Genomic DNA, 23,732 nt, shown 5'->3' on the forward strand with positions numbered 1-23,732 from the left:
TGCACTATAATTTAGCTATTTTCCTATTATTGAATATGTAAGTTATGTTATACAATATATTTATTGTCCATTGTGTTTATGTTTGTCTTGTACTCTAACTAGTACATCATCTGTGTTTATTTTTCTATGGAATTTGTCTTTTTCCTGATTCCTATGAGTTATTTGTTCATTATGGATAATAATCCTTGGTTGTAACTTCCCTTTATAATTTTCCCCATTGTTTTACTTTCTAAAAACTGTATTTATGGTGTGTGTTAACATATGAAGCTTCTAAATTTTCATGAAGTAAATATATAAGCTTTTCTTTATGGCTTTTTGTGTTGGGGGTTTTTTTTGTATTAAATAAGACTTCTTTAGACTATTATAAAGATATTATACATATTTTCCTGGTGCTAACAACTCTCATGCAACCAATATGGGAATATTGTAATAATTTTCAGACTCATTTGATGTTTAAGTGCCTATCAGATGTGATAATCATCGAGGATTAGTGGATTAATAGACATGGCCCTAATGAAGCTTATATTCTAAAGTGGAAGATGGTTAACAAGCAGATCATAACAAAGTGGAGTAAGTGCCAGGAAGGAAATGGGTTGGTTGAGCTAAATAGTAATCAAGGTGAATTTTCTTTACATCGGGTTGTTAGGACAACCCATCTTAAGAAGGAGACATATAAGTTAAGGCCTGAAAGATGGTAATGGAAGCCACATGTGCCTCCTGTTAACAAAATTATGGCAAAGAGTTAAACCATTTTAATATCCCCTGAAATAAAAGTAAGTATACTACCCCTACCCAGTGAAAGCAAAGTGATCTTGACTCTCTGAAATGATAGAAAATGAAAAGAAAGCGCTGGTCATATCAATAACATCTACTTTTTTTTTGTTTTTAAAGAAAATCCTTTTTTTTTAAGATTTATTTATTCATTTACACAAGCACTGGGTACAGTCAGATATTTATTCATTTACACAAGCACTGGGTACAGTCAGATATTTATTCATTTATACAAGCACTGGGTACAGTCAGAAGCGCGGGAGGGTGAGAGAATTCACCAGAGCCAGAGCAGGGAACAGAAAGGGCAGACTACGAAATACACTGCTGAGGGGAGCAGCGGGCGTGGCAGGAGAGGTCTGTCCCACCATGTGGAACCCTTGCTCGTGGCGGGGGATGGAACCAGCGCTGCAGAGGCTGCAGGCAGTTTCGCAACCCAGCGCTCAACCACTGTGTGACCAGGGGAGGCCCTTAAAGAAAATTCTTTAATGATTTTGTAAGTGCTTAATTGCTCTTTATAAACTATTTAATCTGTAAGTGCTTTGTCACCCTTTGTATATTTTATTTTATATATTTTTTACATCATTTTTCATTTTTGCACAATGTATGCATTTTCATCTTGGTTATATTCCCCATACAATTCCCACCCCCCTTATTTTGACCCTAATGCCTCCTCTACTTTAACAAACATAAAAATCCCCAAATAGAGGAGCTTAAGCAAGATAAAAATGTCTTCCTCATAAAACAGTCTGGAGGAGGTAGGTGGCTCACAGCTAGCAGGCTAGGTTGCTCTGCAGAGTCTAGGCACCCAGCCTCCTTCTATCTTCTAGTCCTCCAGCTTCAATAGATGGTTTTTAGGTAATGATGTAAGGTAGCTGCCGCTTCCTACCACCACATCTGCCTTCAAGCCTGTGGAAGGATATAAAAAGGACATGAACTTTCTCTTTGGAAAATATTAGCTAGAGGTTGGCACCTCGTTTCTGCTCATAATTGCCCAAGATCTAATCATAAAAACCTAGTCCCTTATTTAGCTCAAAGGGAGATTGGGTAATGTGGTGCTTAGCTGGCAACCATGTGCTTAGCTAAAATTTCTATTTCTGTAGGAATGGAGAAAGGATATTGAAAGGCTCTCTGCTACAAAGGCATTCCTGGACTGGCATCTTCACTTCCCCAACCTGAGTGAGGCTAGGTGGAGACACAGGCCCATAATCTAGTATTTAGTTCTTTATTTTTATGATACCAGCATTATTACTTATCTTTCATGACAAGTAGGCAGTACACCGATTTTTAAAGTTACTTCATTGAATAAATTTATCTTTTAGTATTGTGTTTACCCAACTTAGAAAAGCCAGTGAAATACATAAGCCAATTTAACACAGTTATAATTCAAACCATCAGATACATTTACAAATTAAACTTCAAATAGGATATATGCAACATTGACTCAGTTTCACAAAAAAAAAGTTCATAAAGTATACTAGGATAATTTGACCAGTAAGTTTATTCCCAACTTTATAGTTGTATATTTTATATGTCCAGTGCCATTTTGACTCAAACCCTGAGGCTTATAGTTTACATAAAGCAAACCCAAAGAATGAGTCATTGGTAAAGGACATTACCATTGAAAATAACCAAATATTTACACATTGAAATACAACATATAAAGTTCTCCATTTTGCATCCTGCTGTGGAATGATTATTGCCAAGTGAAATACAAAGTCACTTTCTTATAAATCATCTGGGCCTATCCCAATCTGGAGTATAGTTTCTAAAATCAAAATGGAAGAGTAGCTATTACTGTATAATTGGACATATTTAGGGTCAATGATGTGCAGCTGACTATCAATAATTTACATTTAACTCTGCATGTAATCTGGAGTTTAGATATTTAAATGCCCTGCTGACATTGGGCATAGTTCTCAATTTTCATATCTAGACATGAACTGTTTGCATGTGGAAAAACCACAGAGCAGGGTCTTTGATTTACCCTAAGTCAGTAGCCAAGGACACTTTGACTGTTTACTTAATTTTTCTAGAACAGAAGTCTATATTTCCCTACGGGGAACTTTGTTTTGAGCCAGTGTTCATTTGAACATTTGCCTTTCAGCTTCGCTGTGAGTTTTTCTCCTTTCATCCTCTCCCTCAAGGCTATCCCTGCTCTTTATATTTTTTTAATGATTTATTTATTTATGCATACAAGAACTGGGGTACAGGCTAGAGTTGCAGGGAGAATGAAAGGATTCACCAGAGATAGAGTGGGGAGCAGAACAGGCAGATTGATTGAAATACGCTGCTGAGTGGACGAGACAGGAGAGGTCTGCTGTGCCATGTGGGTCACCTCCCTGGCTGGGGATCAAACTCGTGCTGCAGTAGCTGTGGATAGCTTCAGAGTGCTGCATCTTAACCCCTTGCATCACCATGGAGGACCTATCCCTGCTCTTTAAGTCCAGGAGACTCTGAAAGCCTAAATAAGATACTATCGCTTTCTTTGATAATTTTTGAATCAGTACCAATCATAGCCAAGTTATGCATGCATCCTGGTTATGAAATATCCTAGCTTTGTCTTGGCTTCTTTAAAAAGCAGATTAATCTTTGTCATAAGCAGAAGTCAATTTAGATAGTCAAATGTAGTTGGACACATCCACTTCTTCCTTATGGCCCTTTTCCAATGTTTGCTTCAAACTTCCTGTAAAATACTTGTCATATGCCTTTAAAAAAATTAATAGACCAAAATTTTAGAGCAATTTTAGATCTATAGAAAAACTGAGAATTCCTATATGTCCTCACAATATCCCCCTAGTTTCTCCTAGTAAATCTCGCAGTAGTGAATTACATTTATTATAACTGTTGAGTCATTATTGATACATTGCTATTAACTAAGTCCATAATTCACACTAGGATTCACTTGGTGTTATCCATTCCATGTGTTTTGACAAATGCACAATGACATGTATTTATTATTACAATATCTGACAGAATAGTGTTGAGATAGGAAGGGTCCTGGGACAAAGGACGACAGGACTCAGAGACAAAATGTTCTTCCCACAGCATGGTAAATAAGAGGTTAAAAAATAAACACAATGTTTTTCTTTTTCTTTCTGACTTATTTCGCTGAGCATGATCCCTTCTAGCTCCATCCATGGTGCTGCAAACTACATGTGTTTATCTTTTTGATTGCTGAGTAATATTCCATTGTGTATATGTACCACATCTTCTTGATCCTGTCATCTATTTTTGGGCATTTGGGTTGCTTCCATAGATTAGCTATTGTAAATAGTGCTGCTATAAACATAGGGGTGCAGGTGCCCTTTGGAATTACTGTTTCTGTGTCCTTTGGGTAAATACCTAGGAGTGGAATTGCCGGATCATATGGAAGCTCTATGTTTAATAGTTCAAGAAAAATACCGGACGGTCTCACTCATAGCAGGAATTTAGAAAACCTAAATAAGAGACCAAGAAAAAGACTAATCAATTCAAAGTAAACCAGAGACACACTACGGAGGGGGGTGGAGGGAGGGGCGGGGAAAGGAAGGACTAGAATCAAAATAAGGGGGGAGGTGCAATTGTATGAGGAATATAACCAAAATGAATATGCATACATTGTGCAAAGATGAAAAAAGATGTAAGAATTATATAAAATAAAATATTTAAATAAAAAAATCTCAATGCAATAAAAACAAAAAATAAGGATAAATAAATAAATAAACCCGATTGACTCTAGGATGGGAAACCTGTGGCCATAAATTTCCTCAGCCCATTGTCTTTAATACTAATTTTTCTCAGCCTTGGCATTCCTGGCCTGTCTTCCCACACCTTACCAAAGCTGGCTGCTGTAGAATAAAGGGAGTTCCAGACCTCAAAGAAATGAGATACAGACCCTGAGGGCAGACCAGTTCACACTGGTGCTGCAAGCACACAGCGTCTGTGAGATGCTCACCTAGGAGGTGGTCACAAGCCCTGTACAAGCGCCAAGCTGTAGCTGACAGGTGCCCACAATTAGAAACAATAAATGAGTTTAGTTAAGTCTGCTCTCCTTGCTTTCTTGTCTAACAAAGTTGAATTCCTTTGATCTCAAACACCAGTCCCCAAACCTAGATAAACTCTTAGCCCTGGCACCCTGGGGAGTCTCTCATGCCTAGAGAGGTCTCTCTCGAGCTGTCTTCCCTTGTTCTTTCATGCACACTTACTCTTTGTCCGTCCTCACTGGTGTCTGTGGAGGACTTTTCAGTCTTGCACAGAGTGTCTCAAGACCCTCTTCCTGGGCTTGGGAGCAGGGCCCACACATCCCAACCATCCCTCCAATTCCCAGCTGGTGGAGCCATGGACAGCAGCTGGTTTGTTCCCAGCTTATCTGTCGGTGTTTTAGAGGGTAACATTGGACCCAGACCTACTCCCTTGTCCAGTGACAGTTTTACTGTCATAAATAACTCCTTGCCCCACCTATTTATTCCTCCCTCCCCACCCCATCCTCTGGCACCCCTGACAACCACTAATCATTTTTATTGTTTCCATGGTTTGCCTTTTCTAGAATGTCATATAGTTGGAATCATACAGTCCACAGCCTTCTCAAACTGTCTTTTTTCACTTAGCAATAAGCATTTAAATTTCCTCCATAAGCAAAGAACATGGAATAGTACAAGGACAGTTTGTTCAATAAATGGTGCTCGGAAAACTGGACCACCATAAGCAAAAGAATGAAACTAGACTGGTTGATGTCTATTTTACTATCGGATAAAAAATATGTTGAAAATGCAGAAGAAACGTAAGAAAATCCATTGTTAACATTTTGAGATAATTTCAATTTGGATATTTTCAGTGTGGGTTTGTACTCATTCCTCCTCAGTGACATTCAACACAGACTCCCACTGCAGATGTTGAACAAATATCTGGAGACAGAGATGGAATTTTTTTGGATCATGAATGGGTTTTGATGCTTTTTCAAAGCCAAGTGTTACTTCAGACTGCAGATGTGCAGCTGCTTATTTACAGAAATTGCCAACTTATTATCTCTTTGTACTCTAAATTTTAGGAAAACAATATTAAATGATAAACATGGAATATATATTGTTTAAATACATAATAAAATGAATGTAAAAACATGTTTTTAAATATTTTTAAATAAAATTTATTTAAAAAAATTTTATAAAATAAATTCATCCCCCATATATTTCATGGTTCGATTGGCTAATTCTATCATTAAATAATATTCTACCACATGGAATAGAAACAAACCACAATTTCCCCACTTCCCTATTGAAGGGCATCTTAGTTGCCTCCTGATTTTGGCAATATGACTAAAGCTACCATAGCTTTTAACTTATTTGGGTTAATACCAAGGGGTACAATTGCTCAATCATATGGTAAGAGCATGTTTAGCATTATAAGACTCTACCAAACTATCTTCCAAAGTGGCTGTACATTTTTAATTCTTACCAGCAATGAATGAGAGCTCTAGTTGCTCTACATCTTCAACAGAATTTGGTGTCATCAGTGTTTTGGAATTAAGTCACTCTAATAAATGTGTAGCACTATCTCATCACTGTGAGATAGTAGTGATCTCTAATTAGCAATTCCTTTATGATGTGATATTGAACATCACTCCCTTGATTTCTGAGGTTCCTGGAAACCAGTCTGAAAAGACTACATACTATGTGATTCTAATTATATGACATTCTGGGAAAGGTAAATCTCTGGAGGTGTAAAAAGATCAGGGGTTGTCAGAAAATGAGGGCAGGAGGGTTTGTAAGCAGAGCATGAAGATTTTTTTTTAAGATTTATTATTTATACATACAAGAACTGGGGTACAGGCCAGAGGTGCAGGGTGGGGGGTCAGTAAGATGATTCACCAGAGACAGAGTGGGGAGAAGAACAGGCGGATCTACTGAAATACACTGCTGAGGGGAGCAGCAGGTGAGAGAGGAGAGGTCTGCTGCGCCATATGAGTAGCTCCCTGGCTGGCCAGGGATTGAACTCAGCCTCGAACAGAGGCTGCAGTTTGCTTCATAGAGCTGTGCTTAATCCCTTGCACCACCAGGGAGGCCCAGAGCATGAGGATTTTTAAGGCAGGAAAAGGAATCTGTGTAACCCAGTAATGGTAGTTATGTGTCATTAGACATTTCTCAACACCTATAGATTATACAGCCCCAAGAGTGAACCTTAATGGAATCTATGGAGTTTGGGCTATAGTGCTATGTCGTGAAGATTTGGTGATTGTAACAAATGTCCCACTGTGTGGGCCGGTGATAGTAGTGGAGGCTGTGAACATACAGGGGCAGACAGAGCATATATGGGAACTCTTGTACTTTCTGCTCAATTATGCTGTGAACCTAAAACTGCTATTAAAAAGTCCATTTTAAAAATTATACAGTATAAGGAAGAGAGATTTCTTACAAGAATGGATAAAGGTGCATGAAGGATGAACAGATGAGACTCTGGTGGACATCCCACTACAGAGGCTCCAATGGGGTCCAGCTTGTCAGGCACTCAGCCTCTGTCTGAAAATCTGGTTCTTCTGGAAAGCAGGCCGGCTGGTTGACATGCCAATAATTTTTACCCTGCAGACTCAGTCCCTTCCTATATCTTTCTGCTTCCCTGAACATATTATTTGGAAGAGTCCAGTGTTGCCCAAAGGCATCTCCCTTGCATTTATGAGTGACCTGGGATAGGAAGCACCCTCAGTTCCCCCAGACTTCAACGCTCAGCACCTCTGAAAAGGATGGCACCCTCGCGGTTTCAACAAATTTTGGCTCAACCCTTCTCTTTGCTGTTCCTCCTCTGCACATCCCTGCTATTACTGCTAATAGTCAGACTGTACCAGAGGAGGAGAGGGCTCCTCAAAGCCCTGCACCTCTTTCCTGGACCCCCTGCACACTGGTTATATGGGCACAAGCAGGTAAGAAATGAGCTGGGGAGGTTGAGGCATGGAGTATTACGTATTAAGGTGTTAATAAAAGTCAGATTTGTGGAGCATTATGCAATATGTAACATGTTTTCATACCTCTTTGAGTTTCACAAAAAATTTCTATGCTGTAGGGAAGACAATTATTGTTATTCCCATTTTCCCAGACGAGAAAAGTGAAGACTAAAATAGACATGCCACTTTCTGATGTTGCACCTCTATGTGCAGAGGAAAAATTTGAGCCCGTCTTCTGATTCAAAGCCACAGTCCTTACTGCTCAGAAGCCACTCAGTTTCCCCCTGGTGGCGCAAGGGATTAAGCACAGCACTATGAAGCAAACTGCAGCCTCTGTTCGAGGGCTGGCTGGGTGATAACAGAAGATACACCAAGATGCCTAAGAAGCTGGAAATAGGGGAATATTGAGCAAATTAGAAAGGACAGGAGCTGCCAGAAGGGCATAAAACGTACATGAGACTCCTCTGTTTTCAAGGCAGAGAAAGCCCAAGTGGGGAAATGTGGACAGAGCAAGAAATGGTGAATATCAATTAAATTTCCAGCCAAAAATTTATGTTTACTATTCTACTGGATTTTCACAGCAGTTTTATGAAATCGATATGGTTTTCTTGACTAATCACATAAAGTAAGTGAGGACCTGAGGTTCTAGGTACTAAATCAGTGGCAGGTTGGGATTCGAACTAGAGTCTTTATGGCCCCAAAGCCTGCTCTCTTGCTACCTCACCGCCAACTCTTTCAACATTCCCCAGACACAGGATCCATTGCTGCAATTGGGAAGTTCTGGATATGATGTAGCAGGTCCCTGCTTACAGTTTTCTGTGACCTCGCCCACTTCGCTTTGCCCAAGGGCTGACATAACTTGTGTGAGAAGGCCCTTCCCAGGCAGTCCCAGCCCACCTCTCCTGACTTATTTCCCAAACTCAGCCCGCATGGCTCCCCTCCATTCTCAGTGATTCATTCTCCTTTCTGTGATAAACCAGATTTTTTCTGTGGCTCTATAACTTGACACAGTCCATTGAATCGAAACAGAACTCTCTTACCTGTTCCCTCACACAGTCAAAATCCATTGGTCTTTTAGCCCCCGTTCCAGAGTCCCCTCCTTAAATGCTTTTCTTGGCACCCAGCGAAGCTTTGACTGGGCCCTCCTCTCAATCTAATCTTCCACAAGGAACGAGTAGCTGACTGAGGGTGGGCTGAACCTTCACTGGGGCCAGCAATGTGACGGCAAAGGCAGAGGTCAGATTGTCCGCTCTAGTGGGTCATTAATAAGGAGCCATGAAATTCATATATGTGGGGAGAAGTGACATGAGATGTGTTTGTGCTTCAGGAAGGGAACTCAGCAGTGTAGACAGTCTACACGGTACAAACTGGTGTGAGAAGGCCAGTCATCAGCAGGTGCTCAGGATAATATGTCTGCGGTGCTGAAGACACACAGAGAAGAAGAAAATTTGCCTTCAGCAGAGCGTGGCACTACCTGCTGGGGTGCTGTCCCACCATCCCTGAAGGTAGCTTGTGGCTACATTCAGAGGGGAAAACTTCCTCCTGGATTGATTCCCATTACTAATTCACAAAACTCCCTCATTACAGTTTTATCCAAAAAAAGAATTCGAGATGCTTGGTGAGCTGATCACAAAATACCCCTGTGCTATGCCCCTCTGGAGCGGACCTTTTATGGTGTTCTTCCTTATCTATGACCCGGAGTATGCCAAAATCCTGCTGAGCAGAAAAGGTAAAAACAAAGATGAGCCCACAGTACAAAGCGATACAGGGTGTCTCGGGGTGTCTATAGTGTGAGGGAAAGACAGATGGAAGGGTGTCGAAGGGAAACCATATACTGACATATTGAAGGGAAGTCCTCTGTCTCCTGGACCTCAGAACCATACAGGGCTGTTATGGAGGATGAGCTGGTCCATTTCCAAGCATGGTCACCCCCCATAACAGACCTCTCCAAAACCTCCCACTACACCTGACACCCTCAGGGCTTGCTTTCTCACCACCCACTGTGGAGACCAAGACCGGTAAGGATTGAGGAGGTGGTTTGCTGATAGCTTGACCTTAACACCTGTGTTGGACAGAGTGGGGTGACCCCTGTGGCTATTTTATCCACTGAAAATGTCCCTTCTTTGAGAATGGCCAGTGCTGACTGAAGGCTCTAGCAAGTGACCACTAGTTCTCTGTAAGGTCAGTGGTAGGGAAATCCCACAGAAAGACAGGGCTGCTTCTCACCCCTCTCACCCGGGAGGTCCACAGGCATCCTGTGCTGGGCATTCCTCAGCAACTGCCCGCATGGAAGGTGGATCTTTGCCTCCCTCTCCCAGCTAGATGGCTCTCCCCCGTGGTGGCAGGGCAGGAACTGTGTCGGGCATCCATTTTAAACTTTGATCCTTCTTGTATTTTTTGTTTTTCTGTCTTTGGACCTTCACCTCTACAACTGTGAGAAATGAGTGTTTGTTGTTTAATAGCCGCCTGATCTGCCGTAGCAACCTGAGCTACTACACGACCCTGCTGAGCTCCACAGAGGCTGCAGCGCATTCCCACTAGCAAAACCCAAGGGTCCCAACCCCCCCACACCCTGCCATTACTCTTTATTTTCTGTTTTAATAATGGTCATTCTAAGTGAGTATGAAATGATAACTCATGGTGATTTTTATTTGCCTATGTCTAGTGATTAATTATGTTAAGCACTTTTCATGTTCTTATTGGCCTTTTATATTTCTAGTGGAAATTTGAAGTCCCTTGATCATTTTTAAAATGAGTTTCTTTGTTCTTTTATTGTTATTGAGTTATAGGAGTTCTTTATATATTCTAGATGAATGACTTGCAAATATTTGGGTTGCCTTTTCATTCTGCTGATAGTGTCCTTTGATGTACAAACATATTTAATGTTAATGAAGTTCAGTTTATTCACTTTTTCTTTTTTTTGCCTGTGCTTTTTGTATTATATCCAAGTAATCATTGCCAAATCCAATGGTATATTTTTTCCCTTAGAGTTTTATCATTTTAACTCTTATAGACTATTTTGTAGTGATTTTTGTATATGGTATAAGTTCCATATTTGATTTTAAGTACATAAATGGGGGGAGAGAGATAAAGAAAGAGAAAAGAAAAAGAGAGAGAGACTGAACAGCCTTTTAAAAATACATTTGTGAGTTTGTCTGAATTGATGGAGGTTACAAAATGATGATTTATATCATTTCTTAAATATTATTCACCTTTTATTAGCCATAGTGGAGAGTTCTTCTTATCCCTTCTTATCTATCTCTCTCTCTTTCTCTCTCTCTCTGTCTTTCTTAAGGTGATATTGGTTTTACATTACAGTGTAGGTTTTAGGATTACAGCTTCACACCTGTTCACATATTTGATATCACACCACATCTACTACCAAAGTTCTAATAACCCTAAACCACCAACTAATAGATCCCTTCTACCCATTCCTTGGACCCCTACCCCACCCCTACCCATCTGGTACCCACCATTCTGTTGTCAGAATTCAAGAGTTTATTTTTATTTTGTCTTGTTTGTTCATTTCCTTTATTTCTTTGTTTCCACTTATGAGTGAAATCATACAGCATTTATCATTCTCTTCCTGCTTATTTCACTTGGCATAATCCCCTCAAGTTCCATCTGTGTTGTTGTAAACGGAAAGATTTCATCTTTTTAGAATTCCGTGCTATGCCGTTGTGTATGTACACCACAGCTTATCTAGCCATACAGCGATGGGCATGTGGGTTGTTTCCCTGTCTTGGCTGTCATGAATAGTGCTGCAATGAACACAGGAATGCATGATCTTTTTGAATCAGTGTTTTCATGTTCGGATAGATACCTAGAAGTAGAATTGTGTGTCATACAAAGTTCTACTTTTAATTTTTGGAAGACTCCCTCTACAGTTTTCTAAAGTAGCTGCACCTTTAGTACTGCTTGTTCTACTTTTAATTTTTGGAAGACTCCCTCTACAGTTTTCTAAAGTAGCTGCACCTTTAGTACTGCTTTTGCTTGCCTATAGTTTCTGATAAGTCAGATCTTTATTTTCATTCACCTTCAAGTACTTTTTAATTTCACCTTTGACTTCTTCATTGACCCAACATGTTGTTTATTTTCCACAAATTTATGGTTTTCCCCTCCTTCTTTTAGTTTACATCTAGTTTCATACCATTATGATCCAAAGATATGTTTGATATTTTTCAATCTTCATAAACGTATTGAAACTTTTTTTGTGTCCCAACATGTGATACATTCTTGGGTTTTTTTTTAAGATTTATTTATTTATTTATTTATACAAGCACTGGGTACAGTCAGAAGCGCGGGAGGGTGAGAGAATTCACCAGAGCCAGAGGGGAGAGCAGAGCAGGCAGACTGACAAAGTACACTGCTGAAGGGAGCAGCGGGCGGCAGGAGAGGTCTGCGTGCCATGTGGGACCTTCGCCCCGTGGCCAGGGATGGAACTGGCACTGCAGAGGCTGCTGGCAGCTTTGCAACCCAGCGCTCAACCGCTGTGCCACTGAGAAGGCCCCATATGATATATTCTTAAGAATGTTCCATAAGCACTTGCAAAAAATGTTTATTCTAGTGTCTTGGATATATGTTCCGTAAATGTCTATTAAGTCCATCTCATCCAATTTGCCATTTAAAACATCCTATTTAGCTTATATATATATATTTTTTTTAAAGATTTATTTATTCCTAAAGAACTGGGGTACAGGCCAGAGGAGCAGGGTAGGGGGGTCAATAAGAGGATTCACCAGAGACAGAGTGGGGAGCAGAACAGGCAGATGTACTGAAATACACTGCTGAGGGGAGCAGCAGGCGTGACAGGAGAGGTCTGCTGTGCCATGTGGGTAGCTCCCTGGTCAGCCAGGGATCGAACTGTGTGTGCTGCAGAGGCTGTGGATAGCTTCACAGTGCTGTGCTTAACACTTTGCGCCACCAGGGAGGCCCTTATATTTTTAATATCAGCTTGGAGGTTGAGCTGCATTTACTTTTCCAGCAGATGGCACTGTAGTTTGATCATTTCCCCTTTGCTGGCTTCTGTATGTACTGCAGTCTGTCTTTTTATAGTTGCTATGTCTGCAGAGGGAGGCAGGGCTTGGAGGGGTCTAGGTTTTGTGGCAAATGTGCCAGAGTCTGGTTCATATTTGTTGTACCACCAACATCTTTCCTCTCTTGCGTCCCAGATATCAAACTCAGCAGTCTTCCATCAGTACGCATTAAGAGGTCAGTGAGGGGTGAGGGGTGTCCTGAGGGCAAGGAGGGAGAGTAGTCTAGAGCCCTTTTCTGTTGTCCTTCTCACCAGGCCCTCAGTCTGTGTGCAGTACTCCAGCTCCTCCTTATGGGCATCACCTGGACCAAAGATGGCTGCCTCCATGCCATTTCCATTCTCCCCTCCCCAGGACCTCTGGCTTGACCAGCGGTCCTGTTGTATCCCCTATCCTGACCCCAGCTTCCAGGCATTTCTGTCCATCTACCTCCTGTCCAGTGAAGCCTTACTATCCTCCATGTACCCTCTGGCACAGTCTGTGTTGGCTTCTGAGGTGCAAGGGGTGATTCGGTCTCACCACAAGCCTAGTGGCAGGAATGGGCACAGTGCAGGTTTTCTGATCCAGCAGACTGGGTAAAGGAGGAGTCAGAGTCCTCAGTGGCTTTTGCAGGTCTTTTATTTAGATTTACCAGGCATATGGCAGGCAGGGGTACTGGGGGGCCAGGAGGCTGCCAGGCCTCCCAGCCTCAGCAAGTCTTCACTCTATCTGGGCTCTCCGACCTTCTCTCATGTTCTCTCTACTTCTCTGCTTTCCTGCTTCCGGTCGTTCTTGGCTTCTGCTGGCGTCCCCATGACGACACCCTTATAAACTCAGTCTCTCAGCCCAGGTGCCCGCCATCAGGCATGCATTCAGGACCACAGGGTTCCCTCATCTATCCTAATGGTGGGAGGGCAGAAAAGCCTGATACTTTTTCCTTACCCTACAGCAAGTCACAGGAGTCTCCCAGTACAATGCCCCTCTGGTTAATTATTAGATGTTTCTCCTGGGAGTGAGAGCAAGGAAACTTTTCTGTTGCTATCTTGGTCTATACCCTTGAACTTCAGTTTGGTTCCTTTTTATAATTTGTCTCTTTATTATTAGCCTCTAATTGTTCATATATCGTTCTCTTGGTTTCTTTTAATTCTTAGCCCATGGTTTCTTTAGTTTTTTGAGCTTAGCTCTGAGGCTACTTAAGACAGTTGATTTTAAATCATCTGGTAAGTCCAATGTCTATGCTTCCTCAGGGGAAAGTTTTTGTCATGACTTTTTGTGGAAAATGTGCCATATTTCCTTTTTTCTTTTGCATGCTTTGTAAATTTTTGTTTAAAAACAGACATTTCAAATTTTATGTGAGAAAAAGAAAATGCAAAAAGAGGGGACAATACTCTCCCAATCTTTGAAGGTTGATTCGGCGTTGGAGCACAACTTCAGTGTTCCGTCAGACCATTTATGACTTACATTAGCCTTCTATTTCTTCTTGTACTTGGTAAAAGTTCTAGCCAAAGTTGAAAGCTTATGGTCTTTCTCAGGGTGCTCAGGTCTTCTCTGTCATGCAGCCTGCTCTGGATGTGTGTAAGTAATCCATTACACACGGGACTTTTTCAGTGTCCCAATACCTTCCAAAATTCTAACTCCCAGATTTTGGTGTGTATATTGTTGCCTCAACTCTCTTTCCTTCCCAAGGCAGCAGTGTTAGTTCTTTTGCTTCCCCATGTTTCTGAGAAATACTTTGCGCATTGAGAGAGTTCCAAGCTAGGCAAAACATAGGTGTAGGGACAGGACCGGACACAGTGCAGGTTTTCTGATCCCATGCAGACCGGATAAAGGAGGAGTCAGAGTCCTCAGTGGTTTTTTGCAGGTCTTTTATTGGGGTTCACCAGGCACATGGCAGGCAGGGAGCAAATCCTCACTCTATCTGGGCTCTCTGGTTATCTCTTTCAGCTTCGGCTTCGGCTTCTACTACTGCTGCTGGCGTCCCCGTGATGCCGCCCTTAAAAGCACAGTCTTAGCTCAGCTGAATCCCATCTACCTATGCCCACACCCTATTCCAGGTGCCCGCCATCAGGCATGCATTCAGGACAAGGATCCATCATCTATTCTGATGGCAGAAGGGCAGAAAAGCCTGACATTTTCTTATCCTACAATAGGTAAGACCCCAGTACTTTGGAGTACACGTAGAGATCAAAACAGAAAAACATAATTTGGCCCAGACAAGCATAAACAAGACCCACTCTGCTTTCTCCAGGACCCAGGAACCACTAAGAATGCAGGCTACCATCTTTAAGATAGCCTGCCTTGGAGAGGAGTATAAAGCAAGGCTGCATTAAAATGCCACAAAGCTTTCTTAGCCTGTGTAGGGTAAGGTAAAAGTATCAGGCTTTTCTGCCCTCCCACCATTAGGATAGATGACAGAACCCTGTGGTCCCAAATGCATGCCTGATGGTGGGCACCTGGAATTGGGTGTGGGCATATGTAGATGGGATTCACTTGGGCTAAGACTGGGCTTTTAAGGGCGGCATCACTAGAACGCCAGCAGAACCATGAGAAGAGCAGAGAAGCAGAGAGTACCAGAGAACGCTGGAGAGCCCAGACAGAGTGAAGACTTGCTAGGGGCTGGGAGCCCTGCCAGCTGTGTACCTGGTAAATCCCAATAAAAGCCTGCAAAAGCCACTGAGGGCTCCAGGACTCTCTCCTCCTTAACCCTGTCTGCTGGTATCATAGAAAACCTGCTCAGTGCCCTTCCTGCCTTTACAGGCTGTTTCAATAAACTTTCTCCAGGTTACGTGTTTAATTAGTTGTTGTAAATAATTGACTATCTTCCAGAGTTGTGATAAAGTTGCATAGGATACTTTTGCCAGATTTTTTGTTGTTATGGTTGTTACTCTGGGAAGGGAGAACCTGGGGTGATTCTTGTGACAACATAGTCACTGATAGCACTCCCAGATTTTATCCTTTATTACTCTGTACCATATCCAAGAAGAGAAGAGATTTGCTTGATTAGTCTGAAATATAAGCATATATGCTCTTTCTAAACAGTTCTGTAAACATCTTAGAGCGACACTGTCAATAATCTTCAGAAGATATCCAAAAATTCTAGGACTATCTCCCATCAAGCAAATGTGGGGGATGAGGAAAAAGAAGTAGTTAAGGAAAGATCCAAATCTGGGGTAGGGAAAATAGAAAATATGGTGATGCCTTTAAGTAAATAGAGAAGGAGGAAACTGATGGGGAAGGGATGGATCTGGTTTGGATACTCTGAGACTGAAGTGCCCGTGAGTTACAAAAGGGAGCTGTGCAGAAGGCAGTGGTCTTACACTGCTGTATACACGTATTTGTGTAGAGAGAGGAAAGATCACTGGAGTGTAAGTGAGGGGCTGCCCTTAAGATCTCTCCTTCCTCTCAGGTGACAGGATCCTGAACCAAAATAGTTTCTAGATTTATATCACCTGGGCTCTTGTAGCAAGTTAATCTAATGTCAACAACACTCCTTTTCCAGGTGCTCATGTTTCCTTCCCAATTTCCACTTCCCTGTCTGTATCCTATGGAAAGGCTAAAGACCTCAGTGGGATGAATGAAGGACAGTGGTTCTTGTTTTCCTTGATGTATGAAGCCAATGGTGTATCTTTCACCTTTCCTTCTAATTCCTCTGTCCATCTTTCTCAAACAATTCCAACAAGTCTACAGAACATATCAAAAACCTGATCCTTCATCTAGCTTTACATGTAATTCTGTAACTAAAGCTAAAATTAGACCTTTGAAATGCCATGACAGGGTTCATACACACTCACAAATTTTGCTTTTTTATCTCTAATATCCTGGGCCTGAAACCAAGTCCCCACTTTCAGGTGGAATTTGAAAAGCTCCACCTTCTACCATCAAGTTGCCCTCAGAGGTGAAGTCTAGAAAGCTCCACCTTCTACCATGGAGTTGGCTGTGAGCACCAACCCCTGGCTCAGAGGTGGCTCCTCACTGTTCCTCTGACAGGCCCACTTCGGTTTCCACAAAGGAAATCAAACTCTGGTCCTGACTGCTATTCCCATTAACCTCATAGCTCCAGGTACTGTGAGTGAGGAAATAAGTCACCCCCCTTTTGTACTTGTGACTTTCTTGACTTTGCCCGAGATTCTACGGACCAAGGCAGTAACCTCCAGTCACTTTGCACTTTGACTATTTGTGTTGCCTCTAAGGCATATGAAAACAGACATTCTCTCATATTAACTGATAACTTTCACCTACCGTCATCTTTTGTCTCCTTTACAGATCCCAAAACTACTCTTGGCCACAAGTTCATTGAATCCTGGGTTGGTACATATATCTTCTGATCCATTCCTATTTGAACCCAGGAGAGGAGGCTGTTCTGGTAGACACCAAATTTTCCACATCCACTTTTATCTCCATTTACACCTACTTTTGCCTCAGAGGCCTTTGCTCAATTCTTCTCTAACTTTTCCTCTTATTCTGTCAATTTGGGAAGCAGTCCATTATTGCTGGTATAACTGGAGGTAGAGGTAGAAAAAGAAGAGGTAGCCAGGGGGCTTCATTCTCTGTCAATTTCTTCCCTCCTCTACCAATATTGCAACCCCCAAATCGTCCCCATCTCAAGGGCCCTGGAAAAAGAAGGGTCCCTCAGTCTGATGACATGACTTGAATGATAAAGGTGGCCTGGGAGAAGCTGCTCTTGTAAAGATTGCTTAAGATGTCCCTCCACTTTCCCAGCCTTGATTCTCAATTCGTGGCTAGTGGCCTTTGCAGCTGGGTAAACTCACGCCAGAAGGTCCAGAACGTGGGTCCTCTTATCCCCAGATCCCTGCACTGGAACCTTCTTTTCTTCTCCCCAAATTTTCTCCCTGACATGGAATTCAAGATATTTTTCACCTTGAATTTCACTTTCCGTTTTCCACAAACCAATCTTCCCTAAGCACCTTGCTCATGTTATCAATTTGAGAGCACCCACTCTCTCCTAAACTAAACCTTTCTTGAGTTTCGTGGAGATCTTGGGCCCATTTACACAATGGGGAATGAGGAATAAAAGCTCCCTGAGTCCTCCCCCATCCGTCCCCATCCGGAAGAGACCAACGATGCTGCTTGAGTCTGGGACTTTGTGTCAGCCTAAGGCAATTTTTCTAAAAGTATGGGCCAGAACTGGATGGGATCCTTGTTATAATTCAAGAAGTTTTACTTCCATTCCAAATTCTAGGAGTTAGTGACTCTGAGAGATTGAACACAAGAATTTAATAAACTCCTTAGATAATTCTTCTCTAACCTAAATTTGACTTCTACTCATCTAGACACTGAGGTGTCTGATCCTCAAACAAGATGGATGGAACTTCTTTTCAAATTTCAGTGCAAACTAATGTTCTGGTTTGCGATGACTTCCCAGTGTTTGATCTACTCATTCCTTCAAAGCTCTGTCCACTCTGTCCTCTCTCAGCAGCATAGAGAGGATTGCTGCCTGCACTCCCAGTTTTCCCTCATTTCTCTGCAATATGAGTGTGTCCCCTTCTCATTTCACAAGGTCAAGGACTGGTGACTCTGAGTGGTCCTAAGTGGCAACAGCACCGCAAGATTTTGAAGTTTGGCTTCAACATCAGCATTCTGAAAATTTTCATCACCATGATGTCTGAGCATGTAGAGGTGATGCTGGTAAGAAAGATTCCTACCAGGTACAGGTGATGCTGGTAAGAGAAGAGAGATTCTCGCTTGGTTCTGCAGGGAGTTTTCACCAGTCACATGGAGTAGGAGATTCTGAGCTCCCACAGAACTATGCTCACAGTCATTGATGGGGTCACATGATCCTTGGGCCATGAGCATCATGAAGACCTGCCGAATTATATACCCTGCATCTGTCACTGGGGTGGACTTGGGGTAGGTGCTTAATAAGAGCTACTTGAATGAATAAGTCAAATAGACTCACCAAGTCGGGAGAGTACAAGGCACAAAGGCCAAGCATCATGTCCTATGGCTCAGACAACAAGTAGGAATACCAATACCGGGGACAGCCCCATGCTCAGGAGCAATCAGGAAACACTTCCTAAGGAAAGTGACTGTAACCAGGGCTTGGATAATCAGCTAGATTGATATGGGTGTCAGAGAGAGAACAGGCCACTAGGAAGGGGGGGAATGGAGTTTTAGCTTCTTCTGAGGTAGGTAGAGGGCAGAGGCTTCATGAGGCCACAGATAACCCATAGAGAAGACAGTCTCCAAGCCTGTCCTCTTGGAGGTTGGGTGGCACGTGCATTCAAAGCTAGCATGTTTCAGCAGTCCTGACAGGTGGTATGAGAACTTAGAGCCTATTTACAGATTGTAACTGTCTCAGGTGAGCCAGAGAAGCAACCAAACCTGACTTCACAGTGAAAGAAAAGATCTTGTGATTTCAGAAGGCTGAATTCTGTGACCTGTAAGCTGGGTCCAATGAAGTAAAGGGAACAAATTTTCTAGTTTTGTGTGAGTTGGCACCACTTAGAAGGTGCAAACAGAGAAAATAATAGTAGTAGCGTTTTGTTGTGCCAGCAAGCACAGCCAGATTCACATTCAATTCGGGCAGATGGAGAGAGAGTCCTGGATCCGTCACTGGATTTTTAAGACTTTAAAGCTCTCAGGGAACCAGGTACACAGGCCATTAGGCAGGGAGGCTGGCATGCAAGGAGGCAGGCATGGGCCAGGCAGGGGGCTGCTATGAAGCAAGCAGGAAACCGAGCCTCCCAACTCCTCATGAATCTTTTTCTCTGGTGTTCTCTTATGGTCTTGCCTGTTTTGCAGTCACTCGTGCCCTTGTATCCTCCCCCCATAGCCGTCCTCTGCCTCTGAATGATGCCGCCCTTATATCCCTGCCCTCTAGGCTCAGGTGTGCACACTTACACATGCGTGCACACCCATGCTCCAGGTGTCCACAATCAGACATGCGTGCCCCACACCCATGCTTACAAGCACCTTCTGCATCAACACGATGAAGGCTGCAGGTGATAGCCACAGAAGCTGGAAATGTAAAAAGCCTGATCAACTTCATTTACACTACACCTTCCTTGGTCACTTAGTAGATGTCAGACACTGGGTGATCTACATGCAGGACTTCAGTTCTATGTGCAAAGACTCAATGAAACAATGACATGGGGTCACCTAAGTAAGTCACCTTTCAGTATATGACTCACCTTGGATTTCAGCCTGTTCTGATGGCCCCATATTTTCAAGGGTGCCACACTGCTGCCATTTCTGACATTGTCACCATGCCCACCTCACATTCTAAAATTAAAATCAAAGCGAAACATACAAATGCAGTGATAGCCAATCCCTTATGAAGCACTATTATCAGGCTCATTATATCCTCTCATACTGCAGTCTTACAGCTTTGGTATTATTATCCCTATTTTTCTATTAAGGACTTTGAAATTTAGAGATTAAACGGTTTGTTCAAGGTCATAAGGCAAATTAGAGGCAGAGCTGGGGTTCAAATTCAAGCCCCCATATGGAGCACAAACTGGACCCAGGGACACAAAAGAACTTAGAAATTAGAACCAAACGGGTATGGGTAGAGTTGTCATCTCTTGCCCCAGGACAAGTGGGAGAAGTTCACGGCCCAGGACCCCTATCTGGAGATCTCTGAACACATCTCCATGATGACCCTGGACAGCATCATGAAGTGTGCCTTCAGCCACAAGGGCAGCATGCAGAAGGACAGGTCAGTGATCAAAGAAAAGGACTTGCTCACTAACAGCCTTGTCTCCCGCTGAGATGATGTCCCTTCTCTCCTCTTCCAGTACCCTCAACTTCTACCTGGAAGCCACGTTCAACTCAGCAACCTCACCTTCCAACATGTGCATAATATTCTGTATCACAATGACCTGATTTTCAAATTGACTTCTGAAGGCCAAGTCTTTTCTAAATCTAACCAAGCCGTTCACCAGCACACAGGTACGTCCTGGGCTCGGCCTTGCCTGAGTCCTCTCTGAGACATTGCATTGTGTGGGACACAGACCCCGGTTAAGGATGCCTCTGTTGTGGACATAGGGCATGGCCATCATTCAGAAATTAATTCAGAATTAATGTGCTACAAAAATTGTTGGTAGAGAATATTACATTGCTGAGTATGTATCTGCATCGTAATGTTCAGAGTAAGAATTAATACAATAAGCAAACATCACTATTTGCTTCGTTTGTTTGTTTTACTTCACAGCTGAAGCCAGAAGAAATCTGGCTTCGGATTTGGCTTCGGCAGTGAAGTGGCTTCAGCTGTGAAGAAAAACAAACGTATAAGGAGGCAAATTTCTGTAGGAAGATGAGGCAGGATGACTTCTGAATAAGCACAGGGCATATGTGGGTGGCACGCTGTACTCAGTTTATCACATAACAAAGTTCATCCCTGAGTATTCCCTTGCATGGGTTTTGGGGCTTTGGGCATGGACAATTTAGGGGAATCTACAATATGCCTACCATGATACCCATTTAGAATTATTCTATATCCCCAATTTTCACTTTGTGTTGATGAAATTTGCCTCTCTTTCTCTTATAATGCTTGTCTTAAAATCGACTTTATCTAATATGATTATAAATAGCCCTTTATTTTCTTTTGGTTACTAATTTAATAGTATATTTTTCTATCCTTGTGTGTTACATTTGTGTTCTTGTATTTTTATACAATGCATATCTAGGTTTTGTTTTCAATCCAGTCTGAAAATCTTTGTGTTTCAGTTGATGCATTTAATCTATTTATATATTTATATATCATGCAATAATTGAAATATTGATAAGTTTGAGTCTAAACCTACCATATTACTATGTGTTTCCTATATAACCCATTTATTTTTTTATTCTTTTTAACTATTTTGAATTACTGAATCATTTTATAGTATTTTGTTTCCTGTTTTAGCTTATAAGTTTTCCTTTCATTTATTTTTAGTGGTTAAGGCAGAAATTACATCATGTAGTCTTCATTCGTTATTAAACACTTGCATAAATTATTACATTAAACACTTCCTTGAAAGTGCAAAGATGTTAGGACATTTGCACTCTGCTCCTTCCATCTTTAATATACTTTTGTCGTGTATTTTCTGTCTATGAATGTTTTAAACCCTAGAAGACATAGTTATTGTTGTTTAATGTCATCAGTACTCATTTACAGGAGTCCACGCACACTTTCCAATGCTGTTCATTCCACTGTGCATTTGTGTGGTCGTTTCGCTTGTTAATTTGTTGGTTTTTTTCCTGGTTTTGGTACCCATTTCCTCTTTCTTGAAACTCCCTGCAGGATTTCTTTTATGAACCTGTCAGTGATGAATTGTTGCTGGAGAGCAATTTTATTCCCTTTCCTTTTCAGATGAGAATTCTAGGTTGGCAATGAATGCAGCCAGGGTTACCTACTGAAGTTATTATTTACACCCAGTAGAATAGGCTTGACCTGACTTCCTTTGATGACAAAACTAGATCAATCCACCTACAATTTGTGTGAACAAGTGCTTTCTGTTTTCTTAGTTGTAATTTGGAAATAATATTACCTACACTGCATAGTTTATAATGGGATAATGTTATGTATAGCCATTAAGGACATTTCCTAACATATCAGGTGCTCGAAAGAAATTCTCATCTCTTCCCTATGAAAGTTACAAAAGCGGACAGACCTATAATAATACATCAACAATTTTGTTAATGTACCAGCACACAAAGCAAGGGCAGGAAGAACTACCCATAAGACTTAAATGAGTTAGATTCCACAACTATCCTATAAGGCAACCAGAGTGATGGGTATGTGTCTGTGTTACGCTGCTGCAGGCAACTTTTCACCTGAACACACACAAGAAAAGGAACTGATAAATTAACTGTGTTTACCCAATAGAGTCTAAGGGAGCAGAACTAATATGTGACTGAGACTAAGGAATCACCTGCTCACCTATAGTTTTGGTATCACAAAACAGAAGGAAGGAACTGATTTTCCTTAAGATTTCTCTCTATGGTTTTTCTTCCTCCTTCTCTCACCTCTGACATTCAATCCAATGATAGTTCTACAACAGGCTCCACCATTAGATATAATATCTCAACTTATCCCTAAACATTTCCTTTGAAATACATCTTATTCATTTTTATATAATGAATAGGTTGTAGAAACTTTGCTCAAGGATTAGAAATAGTACCTAATATGAACAAATTATACAACATTGAACTCTACTTATATGCCAAGCATCTCCAACCTTGACAACAACTTTGTATGTTACTTTTGAATATGCTTATTTGATGAGAGATATTATGATTCAAAATCTGTTGACCAGGCATGGGCCCATTTTAAAGAAAAAGTGTAGTTCATGGTACCACCCATCACTACCTCAGAAAGAGGATAAACTAGAGGATCAACATAGAGCATCAGCCTCTCTGAACAGCATTTGGCTTTGATAGGCTTTCCAGAAACCGTGGTAATTAAAATATATAAAAATATGTATTTTTCCTCCCATCTAGAGAAAATAATCCAGGACCGGGAAGAAATGCTTAAGGGTGAAAAAAAAAAGTTATTAAAAGAATAAATAAATAAAATCAAAGGAAAGACAAACACAATGGCAAATACAGATGTTAACATATCGATATTAACTCTAAATGTAAATGGACTAAACTCTTCAATAAAAAGACACAGAGTTGCAGCCTGGATTAAGAAACAAAACCCAACCTTTTGCTGTCTCCAGGAAACACATTTAGCTACAAAAGATAAAAATAGGCTCAAAGTTAAAGGATGGAAAACAATCCTACAAGCAAATGGACCAAAAAAGAAAGCAGGAACAGCTATACTTATATCAGATAAAACAGATTTCAAACTCAAAAAGATAAAAAGAGACCCCAATGGTCACTACATTATGATCAAGGGGACAATACTTCAAGAAGAAATAACACTCATTAACATATACTCACCAAATGAAGGAGCACCAAAATATATCAGACAACTGTTGTCCTCTCTGAAAACAGACATCAGAGAAAACACATACGTAGTGGGAGACTTCAACACACCACTATCAACAATGGATAGATCAACAAGACAAAAAATAAGTAAAGAAACCAAAGCT

General features: G+C 41.5%; 1 protein-coding gene across 1 annotated transcript in view; it reads left to right on the forward strand.

The window, feature by feature from the left end:
• Positions 1-7,483: 7,483 nt before the first annotated feature.
• Positions 7,484-23,732, forward strand: part of CYP4Z1 (cytochrome P450 family 4 subfamily Z member 1) — a gene marked incomplete at both ends in the record, with an annotated part of 30,110 nt that continues 13,861 nt past the window's right edge. The window contains 6 exon segments of the mRNA XM_084242308.1: positions 7,484-7,660; positions 9,269-9,410; positions 18,212-18,339; positions 20,247-20,371; positions 20,451-20,482; positions 20,485-20,604. Of these exon segments, the coding sequence (XP_084098434.1) occupies positions 7,484-7,660; positions 9,269-9,410; positions 18,212-18,339; positions 20,247-20,371; positions 20,451-20,482; positions 20,485-20,604 (724 nt within the window).

This window comes from Talpa europaea (assembly GCF_964194135.1).
Source record: "Talpa europaea genome assembly, chromosome: 9".
In the NCBI taxonomy this organism is placed as follows: Eukaryota; Metazoa; Chordata; class Mammalia; order Eulipotyphla; family Talpidae; genus Talpa; species Talpa europaea.